General features: G+C 43.1%; 1 protein-coding gene across 1 annotated transcript in view; it reads left to right on the top strand.

Annotated features, from left to right (window-relative positions):
- The window catches only part of LARGE1 (LARGE xylosyl- and glucuronyltransferase 1), a 279,675-nt gene that overhangs the window by 123,839 nt on the left and 136,812 nt on the right, over positions 1-19,024 (top strand). The window contains exons 3-4 of the mRNA XM_065743076.1: positions 2,259-2,560; positions 9,106-9,188. Of these exons, the coding sequence (XP_065599148.1) occupies positions 2,259-2,560; positions 9,106-9,188 (385 nt within the window). The remainder of the gene's footprint in view (positions 1-2,258; positions 2,561-9,105; positions 9,189-19,024) is intronic.

Raw genomic sequence — 19,024 nt, forward strand, 5'->3', positions numbered from 1 at the left:
TTTGTGTGTCCAGTGTAGTAACAGGACTTGAGTGGAATAGTACACTGGCAACCTCAAGTGTACAAAAACTATTAGCTAGACCTTCTGCAAATCACTATAATAGCTATGAAAAAATTACTTCATTCCTGAGTTTTAAGACCAAGCTCAGTTCACTTTTGATTTTATGCTTCCATTTCAAATGAGTCTTTTGATTGCCACAGTGTCATTTTGCAGGAGGGAGTTGAGATGTTATGAAAACACCAGATAGGTCAAGATACCTGAGAATATTCAGCTGTGTTAGCATCAGTGTGTGTCCAGCGTTACAACCCTGATGAGATCATCCCAGATAATGTCTTGGATTTAATACTTCTAACAAAACCTGGATAACTTTTACAGCAGAACATTTTCAAATATCTACCTATTTTCAAATATCTACCTATTACCTAGTGAGGTGGTGGATGTTTCGGCAGTGGTGGCAGTGAGTCCTTCACTGGTGCAGGTTTTTATGAACACAGCATGCAGGCTCACATTTATTGCTGGTGTAAATGCATAGCTAATGGTGGTGACTGTGATGAAAAAATGATGCATGCTTGCTGAGAGTTTACTCTTCTATGCCTTCCAGGCTGGAAGGGAGAGCTGACTCAGGATTTCATTGCACTTCTGACTGGAGCATGGCTGTCATGTTCTTAATTCTCTACTGTGATTTCATCCATTTCTTGTCTGTTTTTTTATTAATACCTACTTGCTTGACTATTCAAGCTCCAAAATATTGATGGTCAAACTGTCTTGGGACATTTTTCAAGCTTAGATTTATTCATCAGCTTTGCTAATGGTGAAAATGATAAATCAGAGACTGTTTGTGGAAGATGGTCTATAAGCAAGTACAAGATATTATATCCAAATGTTTAATTAAAAATGGAAACACAGTTTTCTATAGACAAAAGGATGTGTTTACACCTGCATAACAACTGCAGAAATTTGAAGCAACGTTTTCTCTAGCTATTTTTTTTTCTTAAACTCAGGACTCTTTACCATTCACATAAGTATGAAACTACAGAACAGAACAAGCAATGAGCAGGTCTTTATAGCTTTGAGTCAGAGGATGAGAAATGTAAAGGAAAACTGCTAAACAGTAACTGCGTGATTTTTGCTTTCTAAACTGCTCAAGCTGGTGTCTGTTTGATAAAGCGGACTCTTCACAGTGAAGATACTATTAAATAGCAAACATCTTTTCAATGCACACAGGTGGAAAGTTATTTCTGAGAAATACTCTGAGATAACATGTTTACATAACTCCTCAGTAAGGGAATATATTGCTAATTATGACAGTGGACAACTCACCGTCTTGCCTTATTTCAATTTGATTTTAATTTATCATTTTTCATCTGTTGTTCGAGGGATTTTTACCACCTAAACATTTCAGCTGAATATATACAGCTTTGTTAAACATTGTATGAAAATATGTCTCCTTGCTGTCTTAAAATTCAGTAGCAGTAGTGTACTGTGGTGTGATGGTAAAATGCCTTGCAATGTTTGTCTTTTGCTGAGGACCTCAGTTTCAGGTTAATTTGACTGTTTTATGCTTTACATCTAGCTCATTAGTAATTCTGTTTTGAACAAAGAATATACCTTTTGAAAGTTAGAAAATGAAGTCTTTCATGTTCCTGGAATATGAGTTCTCATTGAAAGGTGCCAAATTAGACAGGTTTGCTTTTTTCAAATTCCCTTGTCTTCTTCAGCCAAACTACTTTCCAGAAACTGACCCACGTGCGTAATGAGTGTTTTTATTGTTCTGAACCTCTCCTTTCTCAGCAAGCTGTGTTGCTGAACAAAACCCATCTGTTCCTCACATGTGAATCAGCTGGGGCCACTGTTTGGCATGAAGCAGTATCCAAACTGCTGCAGCTCAACTGTGGAGGAAATGGGGAATAGGAAAACTATTTTATCTTGCATACGCTTCTAAAATGCTTTTAACTATATGTTAATTGTTTTGGAATTGAATCCTTCTATTCTTGATTGTCTTCCCAGACTAGATGCTGGCAGGCAGGCCTATTCAGAACCAAAGAAACACACGCTTATCTTTGAGGGTGGTTTTAAAACAAGTAGGACCTGTAGCTCACAGAGCTTCAGCATCTGTCCAGGTTTACAATGAACTTAACCTTTTTCTTCAAGCTCCAAGCCCATTTAAAATGTATTTGAAAGAAACACGATGTTATGTTAAAGAAAGACGCAGCTTTCGGTATATTCTGAGAGGTGTGTTTTGTTTCCTTCTCTCACAGATGGGAAGCCAGTGTCGCTGTCTCCACTTGAATCCCAGCCCCACAGCCCTCGTTACACAGCCTCCAGCCAGCGGGACCGCGAGAGCCTGGAGGTCCGCATGCGGGAGGTGGAGGAGGAGAACCGCGTGCTCCGCAAGCAGCTCAGCCTGGCACAGGGCCGCGGCCCCTCGCACCACCGTGGCAACCACTCCAAAACATACTCCATGGAAGAAGGGACGGGTGACAGCGAGAGCCTGCGGGCCGGCATTGTGGCCGGAAACAGTTCAGAGTGTGGGCAGCAGCCAGCAGTGGAAAAATGTGAGGTATGTGAGCAAAAGAGTCAGAGAACTACCTGGATTGGAAGGGTTGCAAAGCCCATCCAGCTCCAACCTCCCTGCCATGGGAGGTCCTTTAAGTACGAGGCAGGTCAGTGTCTTTTTCCCACCTCAGTCAGAAATCAGCTTCTTAAGGATTGGTAGGCATTTCCTGTCAGACAATTTTTAATACATATCATTTGAAACTTTCAAACATTTGATCATTTGGGTGCTTTTTGAGTGATTTGATCAGATATATATTTTCCTTTTGTGGTCCTGAATCTGGTGTAAAAACCTCGGCCTTCTTTCAAGCTGACTTCAGTACAGCATTGCTGTTAAAGACCCTGAGTATTTCTAAATGGAATGAAAGTGGCACAGTGTTGTTGTTTTTATTTAAGTCTTACTCCTGTGTTTATTCACCTCTTCTGGAATGGCTCAGGGTTTACTGTTAATTAAATTCTGGTTTATGGAACCAATTTATGCCTTTGAGTTGCTTTTCAGTATTGTGTCCAGATGCTGCAGTGGAAGCACCTGCTGTGTGTTAGCTGTGCAGAAGAGGTGCGGTTAGTGGCAGAAGAGATCTGTTTTTAAAGTTTTAGGGGGTTGTTTTGGTTTAATTCTCCGTATTTTATGCCAGTCATTTTGTGGATGTCACCTGGCTACTTCGTTGTCATATATCTGAATGACAGCAGTTCCAAACCAGAAGGTCTTCCTTAAAGGCCTTCTGCCAATCCCAATTGGTGAAGACGTCAAAAATAATTTTCTCCATTTATTTTTACAAAGAGGATAATAAAATATCACCTTTTATCTTGCTTTCTGCCACCGGGAAGATAAAAATTGAAACAAAATAAATGCAAAGGAAAAAGAAGTCCTAATTATCTCTTCAGATAAAGTCTATTTAATGGGCAAAGATTGCTTAAAAGGGAATTACTGTTTCCCAGTTCTGTACATCTTTGTCTGGCCCTGTTTGGAAAAAAAAAAAAAAAAAAAAGGAGCTAATATCATTTTGAAGAGAGGGAAAAGGAGGAGTCTGTTTTTCATTTTCCCTCCTCCTGATAATGAGGGTCTGATTTTCCTCCCTACCAGCATTTTGGCATTTATTTTAATTAAGGGAAGGTTCAGGCCATCGATAAACAAACCTTACTTCCCCCTTATTATCATGCCAAGCAGTGATGAGCTGAGTCTCAGTTGTTCAATGTACCAACCAATTTGGGACACAAAAATAGCAGCTTAACGGAGGAATAGTTTAAGTGGTCTTTCAGATTATAATGTGTTTTGCCAATAAATTTTCTTGCTCAGTGGGGTTTAGCATTGTGCTGGAGGCAATGGTTATATAAAATACAAAACCTCACTTATTTGCCATCCCCCTATCTCACTGCACACTATTTTGATAACAAAATAGCTTTTTCTTGCTTTTCTTAAGGAACTTGCTCAGTAATTCAGTAACAGCAATGGAAGTTAAAATTAAACTTCCTTATTATCAGATTTGCCAGGGGTCTCATCGTTTATCCTATTACCGTGGATTCTGGTTCCATTTTTGTGTGAGAGTGGTATCTTGACTCCATTCACCCTCTTTTTTCACTGTTTCAGAGGCATAAACTAACGATTTTTAAGCCTCTAACTCTGGAATATATTACAGCAGGAGTCAATGGCGTCGGTGGAAAGAGACAAGGATCCTGAGAAGGAGACTGAGGCTCTGGGGAAGACAAGGATTGCTGAGAGTAGATTGTTTATTTCATAGAGGCAGTTACTTGAGATTTACTGAAGCTAACATTTCAGAATCTAATTTAGGATGGTTTTTAGCGGTGATAAAATATTAGAAAATGCAGTTGCAATGAATGAACATCAAATCTCCAATTAAGCATGATCTGTGCGATAATAATTGTGATCTATATTGAACAGTTGTGGATTTGTTGTGTTCCATCCACCACTTCCTTCTCTCCTGCTTTGCAGAAGATGTACAATTTTGATATTATAAAATGAACCAGCATTATATTTAAGAAAAAGTCAAGGTTCCAACTACAGACCTCTCTGGAGGGGGCAGATTCCTTTCCCCAGACAATTCTAACACAAGTTGTGGAAATATTAGTAAACATCATTTGTAGAGAGATACAGATTCAAATAGCAGAGAAGATCATAACATTGATGGAAGCCAACAGAATGGTATGATTTTCTTCTGATGTTAACCCAGTATCTTTCCAGCTTTTGCCTCTTTAAGCTGGCCATTTAGTTTGAATTAAGTGTGCATTTATAAACGTTCTTAAAAGAGAGAGTCTACCAAAAGATATTTAATTAGCAGTGTAGCATCCAGTAGGCTAGCAGAATACTAAGAAACATTTGTAGCATTTTTACAGGCATATTTGTATTATTATTCTCAACAGCGTAGCTCAGTAGCATTGAGCGTGCAGGGCTCCAGAGCCACAAAGAAAAGGCCCCACCACTGTAAAAAAACAGAAAAGGCAGATGTTACCCGCCTCGGGGAGGCATTTGTACCATATTTACATACTTGTAACATGCTTTTAATATCTCTTAATCACAGTCATAAATTATTTATGAAGGGTTAAACAACTATAATGGAATTCCTGGCTAGTACTACTGTGAAATTACTGAAGTATGAAATGGTTTACCAAAGACTCTAAACTAATTAGAGTTTATTAAGAGTAGTATTTCACTATTCCAAGACGTTGCCTGAGGAAGAAAAAAAATAACATCTGTTTATCTAGGCACCTTGTACTCCTCAGCATGGGATCTAAGGCCCAGTCCTGGTTTTAAATGGTTTCTTCCTATTAATATCACTCCAGAATGGCTTTATATGAAGTAGGACTTTCCAAAAAATGTTTTTTTTTTCATGTCTGTAGCAGCTAAACCATGTCAGCATGCACCTTGGTGTTACTTAAATTCCCTTTCCTAAAGAAGCTTAACTTCCTTAAATGCCTTTCATTATGTGGGCTTGAGCACTACCTAAACTATTTTAAATCAAAAGTAGCTCTCTTTGTGTCTCTGATCCTCAGTGTATAGGAAGAACAGTGTGGTTAACTTCTGCAGTGTTTTAATTAAATACTCATATCTGTGTGCAAAAGTGACTGTGGGATGTGTGCTTTCAAGGAAGTTAGTTCCATCTCACAGTGTTTTCTGAATATCCAGACTTCAGCTATATGATTATCACTGATTCCAGACAGTGAGGAGCAAGTGTGGCATGCAGAGCTTTGGTGTGAGATGTTTGGAGGGACACACTGAACCAAGCTAGATGCTGCATTTTGGGAATGCTGCAGCATCTGTGGCTTGTGTGGCTTCACTCCTGAGTGTTCATTGCAGCCTCAAAGGCTGTGTGAATCACAGTGGCCCGTTCTGGTGGGATGGGGTACAGTCTTCTAACCAACAGTAGAAGGAAAATGCGGTGTTTCAGAGATCAGGGAGACTGCTGATCAATTTCATAATCTGGAAGCAGATGCTTACAGTGGTATACTCAGGAGGATGCAAGGTCTTTGAAGTGCTTCCTTCTCCCAGCTGCTATTGCCCTATCTTGCCAGGGTATTGCTACAGCCAGCTGGTCTCCACACAGACATATATTTGGGACAAGCATGGTGAAAACTGGAGATGGGGCTTTTTTCATTAGAAAGCAGTTCATGTTGTTGACCTCACATTGACTTACCAATTTTCCCACTGATTCTGTTTAACAGTTAAGCAACAAGGGGGAGGAAAGTGAATCAAGAATAGAGGAGAAACAGTCTTGTTGAATGCTGCAGGCAAAAACCGTGAGTGAAAAATAGGACTGGATTTCTGTTCTCTTTTAGAAATAATTTTCTTCCCTATAGCTGATTCCAGGCAGATAAGTAGTATCAAATACTGCAGAGAGACTGAGCATAAGATATATGGATTCCCGTGTCTCTGAACTGTAGAAAGACATCCAGCAGAGCAGGCATAGTTGTCTTCTCACTGCACCTTGGCTAAATCAGCATGCAGGACAGCAGCATCTACTAAAAGATACCGAGGAGTACCTAAGTTTAGCTTTAAAAAAAACTGATTTAGGAAAAGGAGATGGACACAGGCATATCCCTGATAGAACTAGCAGGTTGTGATGGGAGTTATAGGGTGAAAGGGTAGGCTGTGAGGAGAGTTTATTTGGCCAGTAGATGTAAAATGAAGTTGACAGTAACATGACAATGCTGTTCCATTGAAACCCATCATGTATTGGTGTCTGGTCTATTGTCTTCAGGTGTTCAGTGTTTAAATCAGACCTCAAACCATTCTCAGTTAATGCTATTTTTATTGGGATTGAAGGGAAGGGTCTTTGGCCTTCCAAGAACCTGAGAAAGGCTAGACTGTAGCATGGTGGGGGTTGACCTCTTCTGTCAGGTAACAGAAATAGGACAAAAGGTAATGGCCTCAAGTTGTACCAGGCGAGGTTCAGTTGGATATTAGGAACAATATCCAACAATTTCTTCACCAAAGTGAAGAATAGCACTGTAGTGCTGCAGTGGCACAGGTTGCCCAGGGAGGTGGTGTAGTCACTGTCCCTGGAAGTGTTCCAGAACCATGCAGATGTGGCACTGAGGGACACGGTTGGTGGGCATGGTGGGGGTGGGCTGGGTGATCTTAACAGACCTTTCCAACCTTAATGATTCCATGGTTGTGTGATTCAGAGAGGAAGCAGGGCATGCAGTGTCAGGAATCTGCGCCTCACGGGAACTTATAACCCATAACATTATAAAAACCACTGCTGTAATAAGTCATTAAATAAAAGCAGCCTGTGTTCTTTGCTATTGTCATCACAGGAGAGAAACACAATCAATTTTTGCAAAGTGCTGAGAATGCTCAAGTCCCTTTAACATGAACATGAATTTAAATTGCAGAATATCTCACAGCACTGTTGTCAAAATGTGCTGTGCTGTATTTTTTTTCTCCTACCTCTGGATGGTTATCGTACTAATTCCAGTCCTCTAAAAACTTCTCATCTTCCCAGTTAGTGATGCATGCTGGGGCAGGAGGCAGCTGCATTGTTCATGTGGGACTGCACAATGGCACAGCCACTCGGCCATTACTCAGTCCAAATTGCTCCCTGGGCCAGGTGGTGTTAATGGATGGGACTAGGGACTCTTTAGACATGCCCAACGCATGCCACCTCCTGTGTAAATCTGCTTCTGTTACAGGCCAAGCTTTGGGAATGTATGACTATGTGAGAAGGCAGAATTCCTTATTTGTTCTCAATGTAGTGGGCTGTCTGTGGAAAATGAGAGCTGTGTGTGTGTGACAGACCAGCTAACCAACCTTCAAATGGAAGCCAAATGAGGCTTCCCTGCAGTTTCACAGCTGTGTCCCTGATTGCAGCTTTGTGCTGCCAGCGTGGTGAATGCTCCTTCATTTCTGTGACCACTAAGAAACAGAAAAATACAGAAAATGGCTAATTTTAAAACCAAAGAAGAGTAACTTTACACCATTTTTGAAATTATTACTTGCTGCCTTAATAATCATGACTTGTAGCACAGTTTTCCCTTTCCTTTTCAACAGATGAGTAAACTTCTGCCTCAGATTTAAAAGAAGTGAGGAAGGAGGAAGAGAATGAGTGAATATTTACCACAGTTCTGGGGAAGGGACTCCCAATTTCAAGTTAACACTGCCTAGTGCAGCCCATGCTACCAGTCACAGGCAGTGAAGTGACCCATGCCTTTCCAGTTAGTGTCTTGTGTTACTGTAGAATCTTAGAATCACAGAATGGATTGGCTTAGAAGGAGCCTCAAAGCCTAGCCACCATAACCCCCTGCCATGGGGCAGGGCTGCCACCCCTCAGCTTAGGCTGCCCAGGGCCCCATCCAACCTGGCCTTGAGCCTCCAGGGATGGGGCACCCGCAGTTTCTCTGAGCAGCTGTGCCAGCATCTCACTGCCATCTGAGTAATGAATTTCCTCCTAATATCTAACCTAAATCTCCCGTCTTTCAGTTTAAAACCATTCCTCCTTGTCCCATCGCCCTCTATCCACATAAAAAGTTGATTTCCCTCCTGTTTATAGGGTCCCTTTAAGAATCGGAAGGCCCATTATTGCTGGGACACACCCAGGCGTGGGCAAAGTAATTGTCCTTCTTGTTCATCAGAGCTTGCTCACTCTCTCCTTAATAGCCATCCTTATGACGGAAATGATGCGGAATTCCTAAGAGCCTATCTGCTTCTATCAGGAGTATTTTTAAGCTTAGAGTTCAGAAGGTTAAACAGTGGCTGCTTGTTTGCATACTCAGAATTTTGTGTGCTGCCAATGGATGTGAGTCTGTGTACACGTGCACACACATATGCTCTTAGCTAATAAATGCAGTTCTGTTCAGACATCTGATGTAATTTAGGGACAGTAATGACTTTGGAATGATGATGGTGTTATAACTCAATTAAGATGTTTTTAACAAACTGCCTCAAGTGGGCTGCAAACAGCTGCAGAACACCCACTCAAATCTTTAACAATTGCTGCACTAAATAAAAGCACTGTCATGTATGTGCTCTCCCTAATAAGTGATAGAACAAAGGAGTAGGCTTCAATTTTTCTTCTTTTTGTTCCTCTTTTCCCACAGACCATCCATGTTGCCATTGTTTGTGCAGGATATAATGCCAGTCGGGATGTTGTCACACTCGTCAAGTCCGTCTTATTTCACAGGTAAAGGTACTCTTTTCTTCTTATATATGATATATATACAGATAAACAGATAAGCTCTTGCCATGTTTACTCTTATTCAAAAGCATCTCAGAGTCCCTTCTTTCATTTCTTTTTCTTTGGAAGGAATGAAGCATGAAATTTACGACCACCAGAAATAGATTCACTTGTGTAAAGATTTCTACAGTGAATTTGAGGGATCAGAAATCCAGGTGCTACCTCTCTTTGTTGCATTGTGGGAATAGGGACCTTAGCTATCTGTTCTGTAAAACATCTGCACACTCCCCATTGCTGTGAAATAATGATGATAGCAATAACATTGTTTTCATTTAGCTTACATTTGGTTCCAGTTTATGGCACAGGTGTAGGTAGTAATTTGAAAGCCATACCAATAAAGACACACTGGTGGTTGCTTGGCTATCCTGGCTTCCTATTTAGATGTTTATTTTTCAGTATAAACCTGTTACTGTAGCCTGTATTATTTCAGAATATTTGTTGTGGTTTTGGAGGATCTCCTGGTGGTCCCTCAGAAAGCTTTGCAACCTGGTTTTAACACATAGAGCGCAATTACATGCCAAATTTTAGGGTCATAAATGTCCAATGAAGAAAAAATAGCCAATTCAGTTAATAAATAGCAGCATTAGAAAAACTGAAATGGTGTTAAACTGTGTATGCACATATGTGTGTATCCCTTGTTGGGTTCAATCAGCATTGCAGAAGGTGCTTTCACAGGTAGTCAAGAAGGCCAATGGCGTACTGACTTGAATCAGCATGAGCAAAAATGATATTGAGGCCCTGAAGGGGTGCACAGAAGGGCAGTGGAGCTGTGAGGGTTCTGGAGCACAAGTCTCATGGGGAGCAGCTGAGGGAACTGAGGTTGTTTAGGCTGAAGGAATCTCAGAGACCTTAACACTCTCTACATTGATCTGAAAGGAGATTGTAGTGAGGTGGGAGTCGGCCTCTTCTCCCAATAGAACACTGACAGGACAAGAGGGAATAGCCTCAAGTTGTGCTAGGGGAGGTTCAGGCTGAATATTTGAAAAAATTTCTTCTCCAAAAAGTGTGGTGCTGCACTGGCACAGGCTGCCCAGGGAAGTGGTGGAGTCTCCGTCCTTGGAGGTGTTTAGAAATGTTTAACTGTGGTACTAAGGGACATGGTTTAGTGGGGAAATATTGTTGGTAGATGGACAGTGGACATTTGGACTCAGTGATCTTGGAGGTCTTTTCCAACCTTGATGATTCTATGGTTCTGTGATTCTATGAAACGTGGAGGTGAGAGAGTCATCAAACTCTTTAACACAAACTGGATAAATAGACCAGTAAAATATGCATAGTGTTTACTAATGAGTTTACTAAGGAAACAGTTTCAAGCACTGCTTCAAACAGAATATTTTATAGCCAGGAGGCTGAATCTTATTCATGTCATGCTAATATCTTCTTAAACCTTGAGTGGTCATTTTAGTCCCCCACCTTGCTCCTTATGTTTGCACTGAACTCTGCTGGAACAGTGATTATTGAAGCCCTTGCAATGTGTTTAATGCACCATTTTAACTTCATTCATTTTTTGTCAGCTTTCAAAGAGAATGTAAATGCCTACCTACCTTCTTCTGTGGGAAGAAAAGTCATTAATGATGTTAGGCTGGAATGCAAGTGGAGAAGGGAAATTCTCTAATGTAGGTATTAGGAAAAATTTATTTCCTGTGAGAGTGGTCAAACACTGATGCTCCATGCCTGCCTGTTTGAGAAGCATTTGGATAATGCCTTAATAATGTGCTTTAACTTCAGGTTTACCATGAAATGGTCAGACATTTAGACTCTGTGATCTTTGAAAGTCCCTTACAAGTAAACTGTTCCATTCTACTCTCCAAAATAGGACACTTCCACTATAAAAATGCAGCCTTTGCAGATCTTCCTAGAAATAGTATGTTCCTGTTAGATGAATATTAGAAAGGGCCAGGAGGTAGAAAAACAGTGCTAAAATAAACATATCAATACCAAAAACAGCAGTAAAAACCTGTGTCATGCTCCGGGCAGAATATTTCTGAATGCTAAATTTTAAAACTCAGTCTATTTCCAATTAGAATCCTGAATTATTCATTGTAAACTGGCTTTGTATTGCAAGAATGTGGGGTGTTTTGTCTATTTTGATAGTTATTTCTAAGGGGTTTCTTGCAAATACTCTTTTTTTTTTTTTTTTTTTGGTGATCAGGTTTTTCCCAGCTTTTAGGAATTTCTCTGTACTGGTAGTTGCCATTTCAAAAAGGCTAAAATTCTCTGTTTCCACATATACTGTAAATAATGGGAACATCATAGCTAAAAGGTTTAAACAGTTTCCTTTTGTGTTATTTGAAGGAAACATCCCTGCAAAAGTAACGAACATACAATCTGCCATAAGGGATATGGGAAATAGTTTAAAATAATGAAAGCAAAACAAAGAGAAGTAACGTTTGTGTTTCTGAGTCTGGTGGAGTCTGCCCTTGACAAGATGTCATGGTTTTATGATTTTTGGTACTGGTATTCCACATCATAACATCATGTAGTGCATTTAGAGTTAAAGAGTTAATGCTCCAGCTCCGTGGATCATCGATAGTTCCAGGTATACCTGTCTCAGAAGAGAAGAAGAACTCCATTCCCCAGAGGACTTTGCGATGCTTTGCGTTCTTACGTGTTTACGCTCAGAGGGAAAGATAAAAACTGTCTGCGGTCACGGGACACTCTCTTTCCTTTGGGATCGACTCAGCAGTGGGTGCTCGCTGCCGTCCGCCTTCAGCGTTAGCGTAAGGCCTTCGGTTTATCGGACACTCTCTCTTGCTCATTTTATTTGATTTATTAGATTTAATTCCAATTATATTGTATTATATTGTGTTATTTTGCTTTCTGATATCTTATTTAGTAAATTAGCTTTCCTCCTCAGATCGTTGCCGCTGTTTTGTTCCTAGGCCCATCTCCCTTTTCCCTTCTCCCTTTCCCCCTTCCCCTTTCCTGGGGCGTGGGTCCGTGGGTCCCCCGCACCAATCGTCACGGAACCGGGCCGAACCTGCCCGTAAACCGTTGACATTTTTGGCGCCCAACGTGGGGCAAAACCAGCTGCCTTAGCCGAGCAGAGACATACTTTTAGAGTGAATCTCTGTCTCTCGTTAGCAGGCTTATCTGTACTGCAGGTGCTGTACGGCAAAACACGACCTTGAAGTCTGGGCGTACTGCCAGTTGTCCTGGGATATTTGTAAACTTTTTGGGTACTGCCAGCTAGTTTTAGAAAAGAAAAAAAAAATGCTTTCTCTTTTTAAACTGGTCTTAAAGGGACTGCATTTCATCGGTTTTTCCCTTGTAATGCTCAGAACGTACTGGGACTTAATTAAGTTTGCCAGTCTGATCCACGGAGCTTGGTCTCTATATGATAAACTAAAAACACTGATGGACATACCTATCTGGCTTCTGTATATGATGTGGCATTCAGTTCCAGAGGGAGTAACTCCAGATGAAGTTGCTAACTCTATGGAACTTGTGATTTTTAAACAGACTCCTGGCCACTCCTTTGAATTCATTATGCGTTTTCTGAACGCCCATCCAATGCTTGTTATGATTGTGGTGTCAGTCTCCCTGAATGTACTTTTACTCAGTATTTGTATTTATAATATTGTGAGAAAACCCTCCCCAGAGCCAGAGAATACTGACTGGCAGGGAGTTTGGAGGGACTTAGGAGAGACTTTAGAGAAATGGGCATCACCGGTGTCATGGAACTTTTCTCCTGAACACCTGCAAGATCCTGAGAACTTAAGCAGATATTTGAGACAGGGATGTTGCAGCTCAAACAGATCTGAGGAGGCCCAAATTATTTGGGGTCTGGCTTATGCTTACCGGGCCTTATTCAATACTATCCCAGAGAGGCATAGAGTTTTTGAAACAGAGCGAGAGAGTCTCCAAGCCGAAAGGGACAGTTTCCTGATCCAGAAAGAGAGTCTTTTAACTGACAATCAGACTCTCCAGGCCGAGAGAGACGCCCTCCAGACCGAGAAAGACACCCTCCAGTCTCAACAAGAAGTCCTCCAGGCCGAGAGAGACGCCCTCCAGGCCGAGAGAGACGCGCTCCAGATTGAGAGAGACGCCCTCCAGACTGAGAAAAACGCCCTCCAGACTGAGAAAGATGCCCTCCATTCTCAACAAGGAGCCCTCCAATCCGAGAGAGACACTCTCCAGTCTCAACAAGACGCCCTCCAATCTGAGAGAGATGCCCTCCAATCTGAGAGAGACGCCCTCCAATCTGAGAGAGACACCCTCCAGACAGAGAGAGACACCCTCCAGTTTGAGCGAGACACCCTCCTATTTGAACGGTACTCCTTCAGAACTGAGCGAGGTACCTACCAGCCACAATAGCCCCTGCCCCCCAGCCAGGGGGGGGAAAGGGATAATAGAGTGTATTGGACTGTGTGGATTCGATGGCCTGGCACATCAGAACCACAAAAATATAAGGCCCTGGTGGATACTGGTGCACAGTGCACTCTAATGCCCTCGAGTCACCAAGGGACAGACTTAATCTATATTTCTGGGGTGACTGGGGGTTCCCAAGAGTTAACCATGTTGGAGGCTGAAATAAGCCTCACTGGTAAAGACTGGCAAAAACATCCTATTGTGACTGGCCCAGGGGCTCCATGTATACTTGGTATTGATTACCTCAAAAGGGGATATTTTAAGGATCCCAAAGGGTATCGATGGGCCTTTGAAATAGCTGCTGTGGACGCAGACAACATTCAGCAGCTGTCTGCTTTGCCTGGCCTATCAGAAGATCCGTCTGTGGTGGGGTTGCTCCACGTGGAGGAGCAACAGGTACCGATTGCTACAAAAACGGTGCACAGACGGCAGTACCGAACCAACAGGGATTCCTTGCTCCCCATTCATAATTTGATTCGTCAGCTAGAGAGCCAGGGAGTGATCAGCAAAACTCACTCACCTTTTAACAGCCCCATATGGCCGGTGCGTAAAGCCAGTGGAGAATGGAGGCTGACGGTAGATTACCGTGGCCTGAATGAAGTCACACCCCCACTGAGTGCTGCTGTGCCAGACATGCTACAACTCCAGTACGAACTGGAGTCAAAAGCAGCCAAGTGGTATGCCACCATTGACATTGCTAATGCCTTCTTCTCAATTCCTCTGGCCACAGAATGCAGGCCGCAGTTTGCTTTCACCTGGAGGGGCGTTCAATACACCTGGAACCGTTTGCCCCAGGGGTGGAAGCACAGCCCAACCATTTGTCATGGATTGGTCCAAACTGCATTGGAACAGGGCGGTGCTCCTGAGCACTTACAATACATTGATGATATAATTGTGTGGGGCAATACAGCAGGAGAAGTTTTTGAGAAAGGAGAGAGAATAATCCAGATCCTTCTGCAAGCTGGCTTTGCTATCAAGCGAAGCAAAGTGAAAGGGCCTGCACAGGAAATTCAGTTCCTAGGTATAAATTGGCAAGATGGACGTCGTCACATCCCTACAGATGTGATTAACAAAATCACTGCCATGTCTCCACCCACTAGTAAGACGGAGACCCAAGCTTTTTTGGGTGTAGTGGGCTTTTGGAGAATGCATGTTCCAAACTACAGTTTCATTGTGAGCCCTCTCTATCGGGTGACGCGGAAGAAGAATGATTTTGTGTGGGGCCCTGAGCAGCAGCAGGCTTTTGAGCAAATTAAGCAGGAGATAGCCCGTGCCGTGGCCCTGGGGCCAGTGCGGACGGGACAGGATGTAAAGAACATCCTCTACACTGCTGCTGGAAAGGAAGGCCCCACTTGGAGTTTGTGGCAAAGAGCTCCTGGAGAGACCCGAGGCCGACCCCTTGGATTCTGGAGTCGGGCGTACAGGGGGTCTGAGGAGCGCTACACTCCAACTGAGAAGGAGATCTTAGCCGCGTACGAGGGGGTTCGAGCTGCTTCCGAAGTAATCGGTACTGAAACGCAGCTCCTTCTGGCACCTCGATTGCCAGTGCTGAACTGGATGTTCAAAGGAAAGGTTCCCTTTACCCATCATGCTACTGATGCCACTTGGAGTAAGTGGATTGCGCTGATTACACAGCGAGCTCGGATGGGGAACCTCAGTCATCCAGGAATCCTAGAAGTGATCATGGACTGGCCTGAAGGTAAAAAGTTTGGAACAACACCAGCAGAGGAGGTATCACGTGCCAAAGAGGCCCCACCATATAATGAACTACCAGACAATGAAAAGAGATATGCCCTGTTCACAGATGGATCCTGTCGCATTGTGGGTAAGCACCGCAGATGGAAATCTGCTGTGTGGAGCCCCACACGACGAGTTGCAGAGGCCACTGAAGGAAAAGGAGAATCAAGTCAATTTGCAGAGGTAAAGGCTGTCCAGCTGGCCTTAGATATTGCTGAACGAGAGAGGTGGCCAGTGCTTTATCTCTACACTGACTCATGGATGGTGGCAAATGCTTTATGGGGGTGGTTACAGCAATGGGAACAAAATGGTTGGCAACGGAGGGGTAAACCTATTTGGGCTGCTGAACTGTGGAGAGACATTGCTGCCCGAATAAAGAATATGGCTGTAAAGGTGCGCCATGTAGATGCTCATGTTCCTAAGAGCCGGGCAACTGAGGAACAACAAAATAACCATCAGGTAGATCGAGCTGCCAAAGTTAAGGTGGCTCAAGCAGACTTGGACTGGCAACACAAGAGTGAATTATTTTTAGCTCGATGGGCCCATGAGACCTCTGGCCATCAAGGAAGAGATGCAACATATAAATGGGCTAGAGACCGAGGGGTGGACTTAACTATGGATGCTATTGCACAGGTTATCCATGACTGTGATACATGCACCACAATTAAACAAGCTAAGAGAATGAAACCTCTTTGGGGGGAAGGGCGATGGCAAAAGTATAAATATGGGGAGGCATGGCAGGTTGATTATATCACCTTGCCACGATCTCGCAGTGGTAAGCGTTATGTGCTCACCATGGTGGAAGCAACCACTGGGTGGCTTGAAACATATGCAGTACCCCATGCTACTGCCCGAAACACCATCTTAGGGCTTGAGAAACAAGTCCTATGGCGACATGGCACTCCAGAGAGAATTGAGTCCGATAATGGAACTCATTTCAAAAATTCTCTTGTAAATACTTGGGCCAAAGATCATGGCATTGAGTGGATTTATCATATCCCCTATCACGCACCAGCTTCTGGTAAAATTGAAAGGTACAATGGATTGTTAAAAACCATGTTGAAAGCAATGGGTGGCGGAACATTTAAGCACTGGGAGAAGCATTTGGCAGAAGCCACCTGGTTGGTCAACACTCGAGGATCCATCAATCGTGATGGTCCTGCCCAATCCAGATCTCTACCTACTGTAGAGGGAGATAAGGTCCCTGTAGTACATGTAAAGAACATGTTGGGAAAAACAGTTTGGGTCCTTCCAGCTTCTGGAAAGGGTAAACCTCTCCGTGGAACTGTTTTTGCTCAAGGACCTGGGTCCACTTGGTGGGTGATGCAGAAGAATGGGGATGTTCAATGTGTACCACAAGGGAATTTGATGTTGGGGGAGTGCGGTCGTTAATTCCATGTATATACATATATATGTTGTGTGTATTTAAGGCATGTTAATCATTGTTCTTCTATACATATATATCAAACATGATGTAGTGATGTGGAATAAGGGGTGGAATGTCATGGTTTTATGATTTTTGGTACTGGTATTCCACATCATAACATCATGTAGTGCATTTAGAGTTAAAGAGTTAATGCTCCAGCTCCGTGGATCATCGATAGTTCCAGGTATACCTGTCTCAGAAGAGAAGAAGAACTCCATTCCCCAGAGGACTTTGCGATGCTTTGCGTTCTTACGTGTTTACGCTCAGAGGGAAAGATAAAAACTGTCTGCGGTCACGGGACACTCTCTTTCCTTTGGGATCGACTCAGCAGTGGGTGCTCGCTGCCGTCCGCCTTCAGCGTTAGCGTAAGGCCTTCGGTTTATCGGACACTCTCTCTTGCTCATTTTATTTGATTTATTAGATTTAATTCCAATTATATTGTATTATATTGTGTTATTTTGCTTTCTGATATCTTATTTAGTAAATTAGCTTTCCTCCTCAGATCGTTGCCGCTGTTTTGTTCCTAGGCCCATCTCCCTTTTCCCTTCTCCCTTTCCCCCTTCCCCTTTCCTGGGGCGTGGGTCCGTGGGTCCCCCGCACCAATCGTCACGGAACCGGGCCGAACCTGCCCGTAAACCGTTGACACAAGATCACAGCTGCTGTTTGGATGGCAGTACTGCTCGTCTCAAAGGATTTATCTAGCTCAGCAGAAGTGATCAAGATGAAGTCCAGTATAGCTTATGGAACTTCAGAACCTGTCTGGCTTGTTTGCTGAAAACATACTTAAGCCATAAGCCCTTTCCTGTCCAGAACGAGCTATTCTCACTAGGCATTAAGTTATCCATTAGAAAGGGAAGATGTGTTCAAAGAACAGACAGAGCTTCTTGAAGACATTTCTTTCTTATCCATAGAATCATAGAATGGCTTGGGTTGGAAAGGACCTTTAAGATCATCCAGTTCCAACCCTCTGCTGTAGGCAGGGACACCTCCCACTAGAGCATGTTGCTCAAAGCCCCATCCAGCCTGGCCTTGAATGTTTCCAGGCAGGGGGCGTTCACAGCCTCACTGGGCAACCTGTGACAGTGTCTTACCACCCTCACAGTAAACAATTTCTTCCTAATATCTAGTCTAAATCTACCCTCTTTCAGTTTAAAGCCACTGCCCTTTGTCTTGTTACTACATGCCCTTATAAAAAGTCCCTCCCCAGCTTTCCTATAGGCCCACTGTAAGGTCCCCCTGGAGCCTTCTCTTCTCCAGGACGAAAAACCCCAGCTATCTCAGCCTGTCCTCACAGGGGACGTGCTCCAGCCCTCTGATCATCTTTGTGGCCCTCCTCTGGACCCCCTCCAACAGCTCCATGTCCTTCCTGTGTTATGGGCCCCAAAACTGGATGCAGTACTTCAGGTGGGGTCTCACAAGAACAGAGTAGAGGGGCAGAATCACTTCCCTCGACCTGCTGGTTGCACTTCTCTTGATGCAACCCAGGATACAGTTGGCCTTCTTGGCTGCAAGCACACATTGCAGGCTCATGTTGAGTCTTTCATCAACCAACACCCCCCAATTCTTCTCTATAGGCTGCCCTTCTGTGCCCTGCCTGTATTTGTGCTTGGGATTGCCCCTGCCCATGGAGAACATTGCAGTTGCACTTGTTGAATTTCATGTGGTTGGCATGGGCACACTTCTCAAGCCTGTCCACATCCCTCTGGATGGCATCCTTTCCCACTGGTTTGTCAACTTCACCACTCAGCTGGGTGTCATCTGCAGACTTTCCGAGGGTGCACTTGATCCCTCTGTCAACAAGACTGATTTATGATTCTTAAGCATCTGCTGTATCTGTGGCTACATAGCAGACAATCAAGCCTCAAAAACTCTCCTTTCTTGAATGTCTTTCTTTGAAGTGGCAGTGATGAAGAAGACTGAAGAATAAACTGTGAACAAACAACAAACTCAGTTGAAAATTGTTTAATTGTAAAATAAGATTCTTTGCATTGGTTGCCATGTTCAAACAATGTTATCTTGGAGACGGGAGACTTGAAAATTAACCTGATTGGAAAGAACACTTATTTTAATTTCTAGGACTTGTTTAATTGTAGGGAAGAAGGATGGAGATAGGTCACGATACTGCATTAGGAGGAATGAATTAAGAGTTGGAGGTGCTTGGTTCAGATGGTAGGTACTTCATGACATCAGCAGCAAGTTCACCAATTCACTTGAGGGTCATCAGTAAGAACAGGCAGGGAAATGTCTC

Source organism: Cyrtonyx montezumae, unplaced genomic scaffold, assembly GCF_038088225.1.
Source record: "Cyrtonyx montezumae isolate F1298 unplaced genomic scaffold, pur_monq_1.0 scaffold_3, whole genome shotgun sequence".
Lineage (NCBI taxonomy): Eukaryota > Metazoa > Chordata > Aves > Galliformes > Odontophoridae > Cyrtonyx > Cyrtonyx montezumae.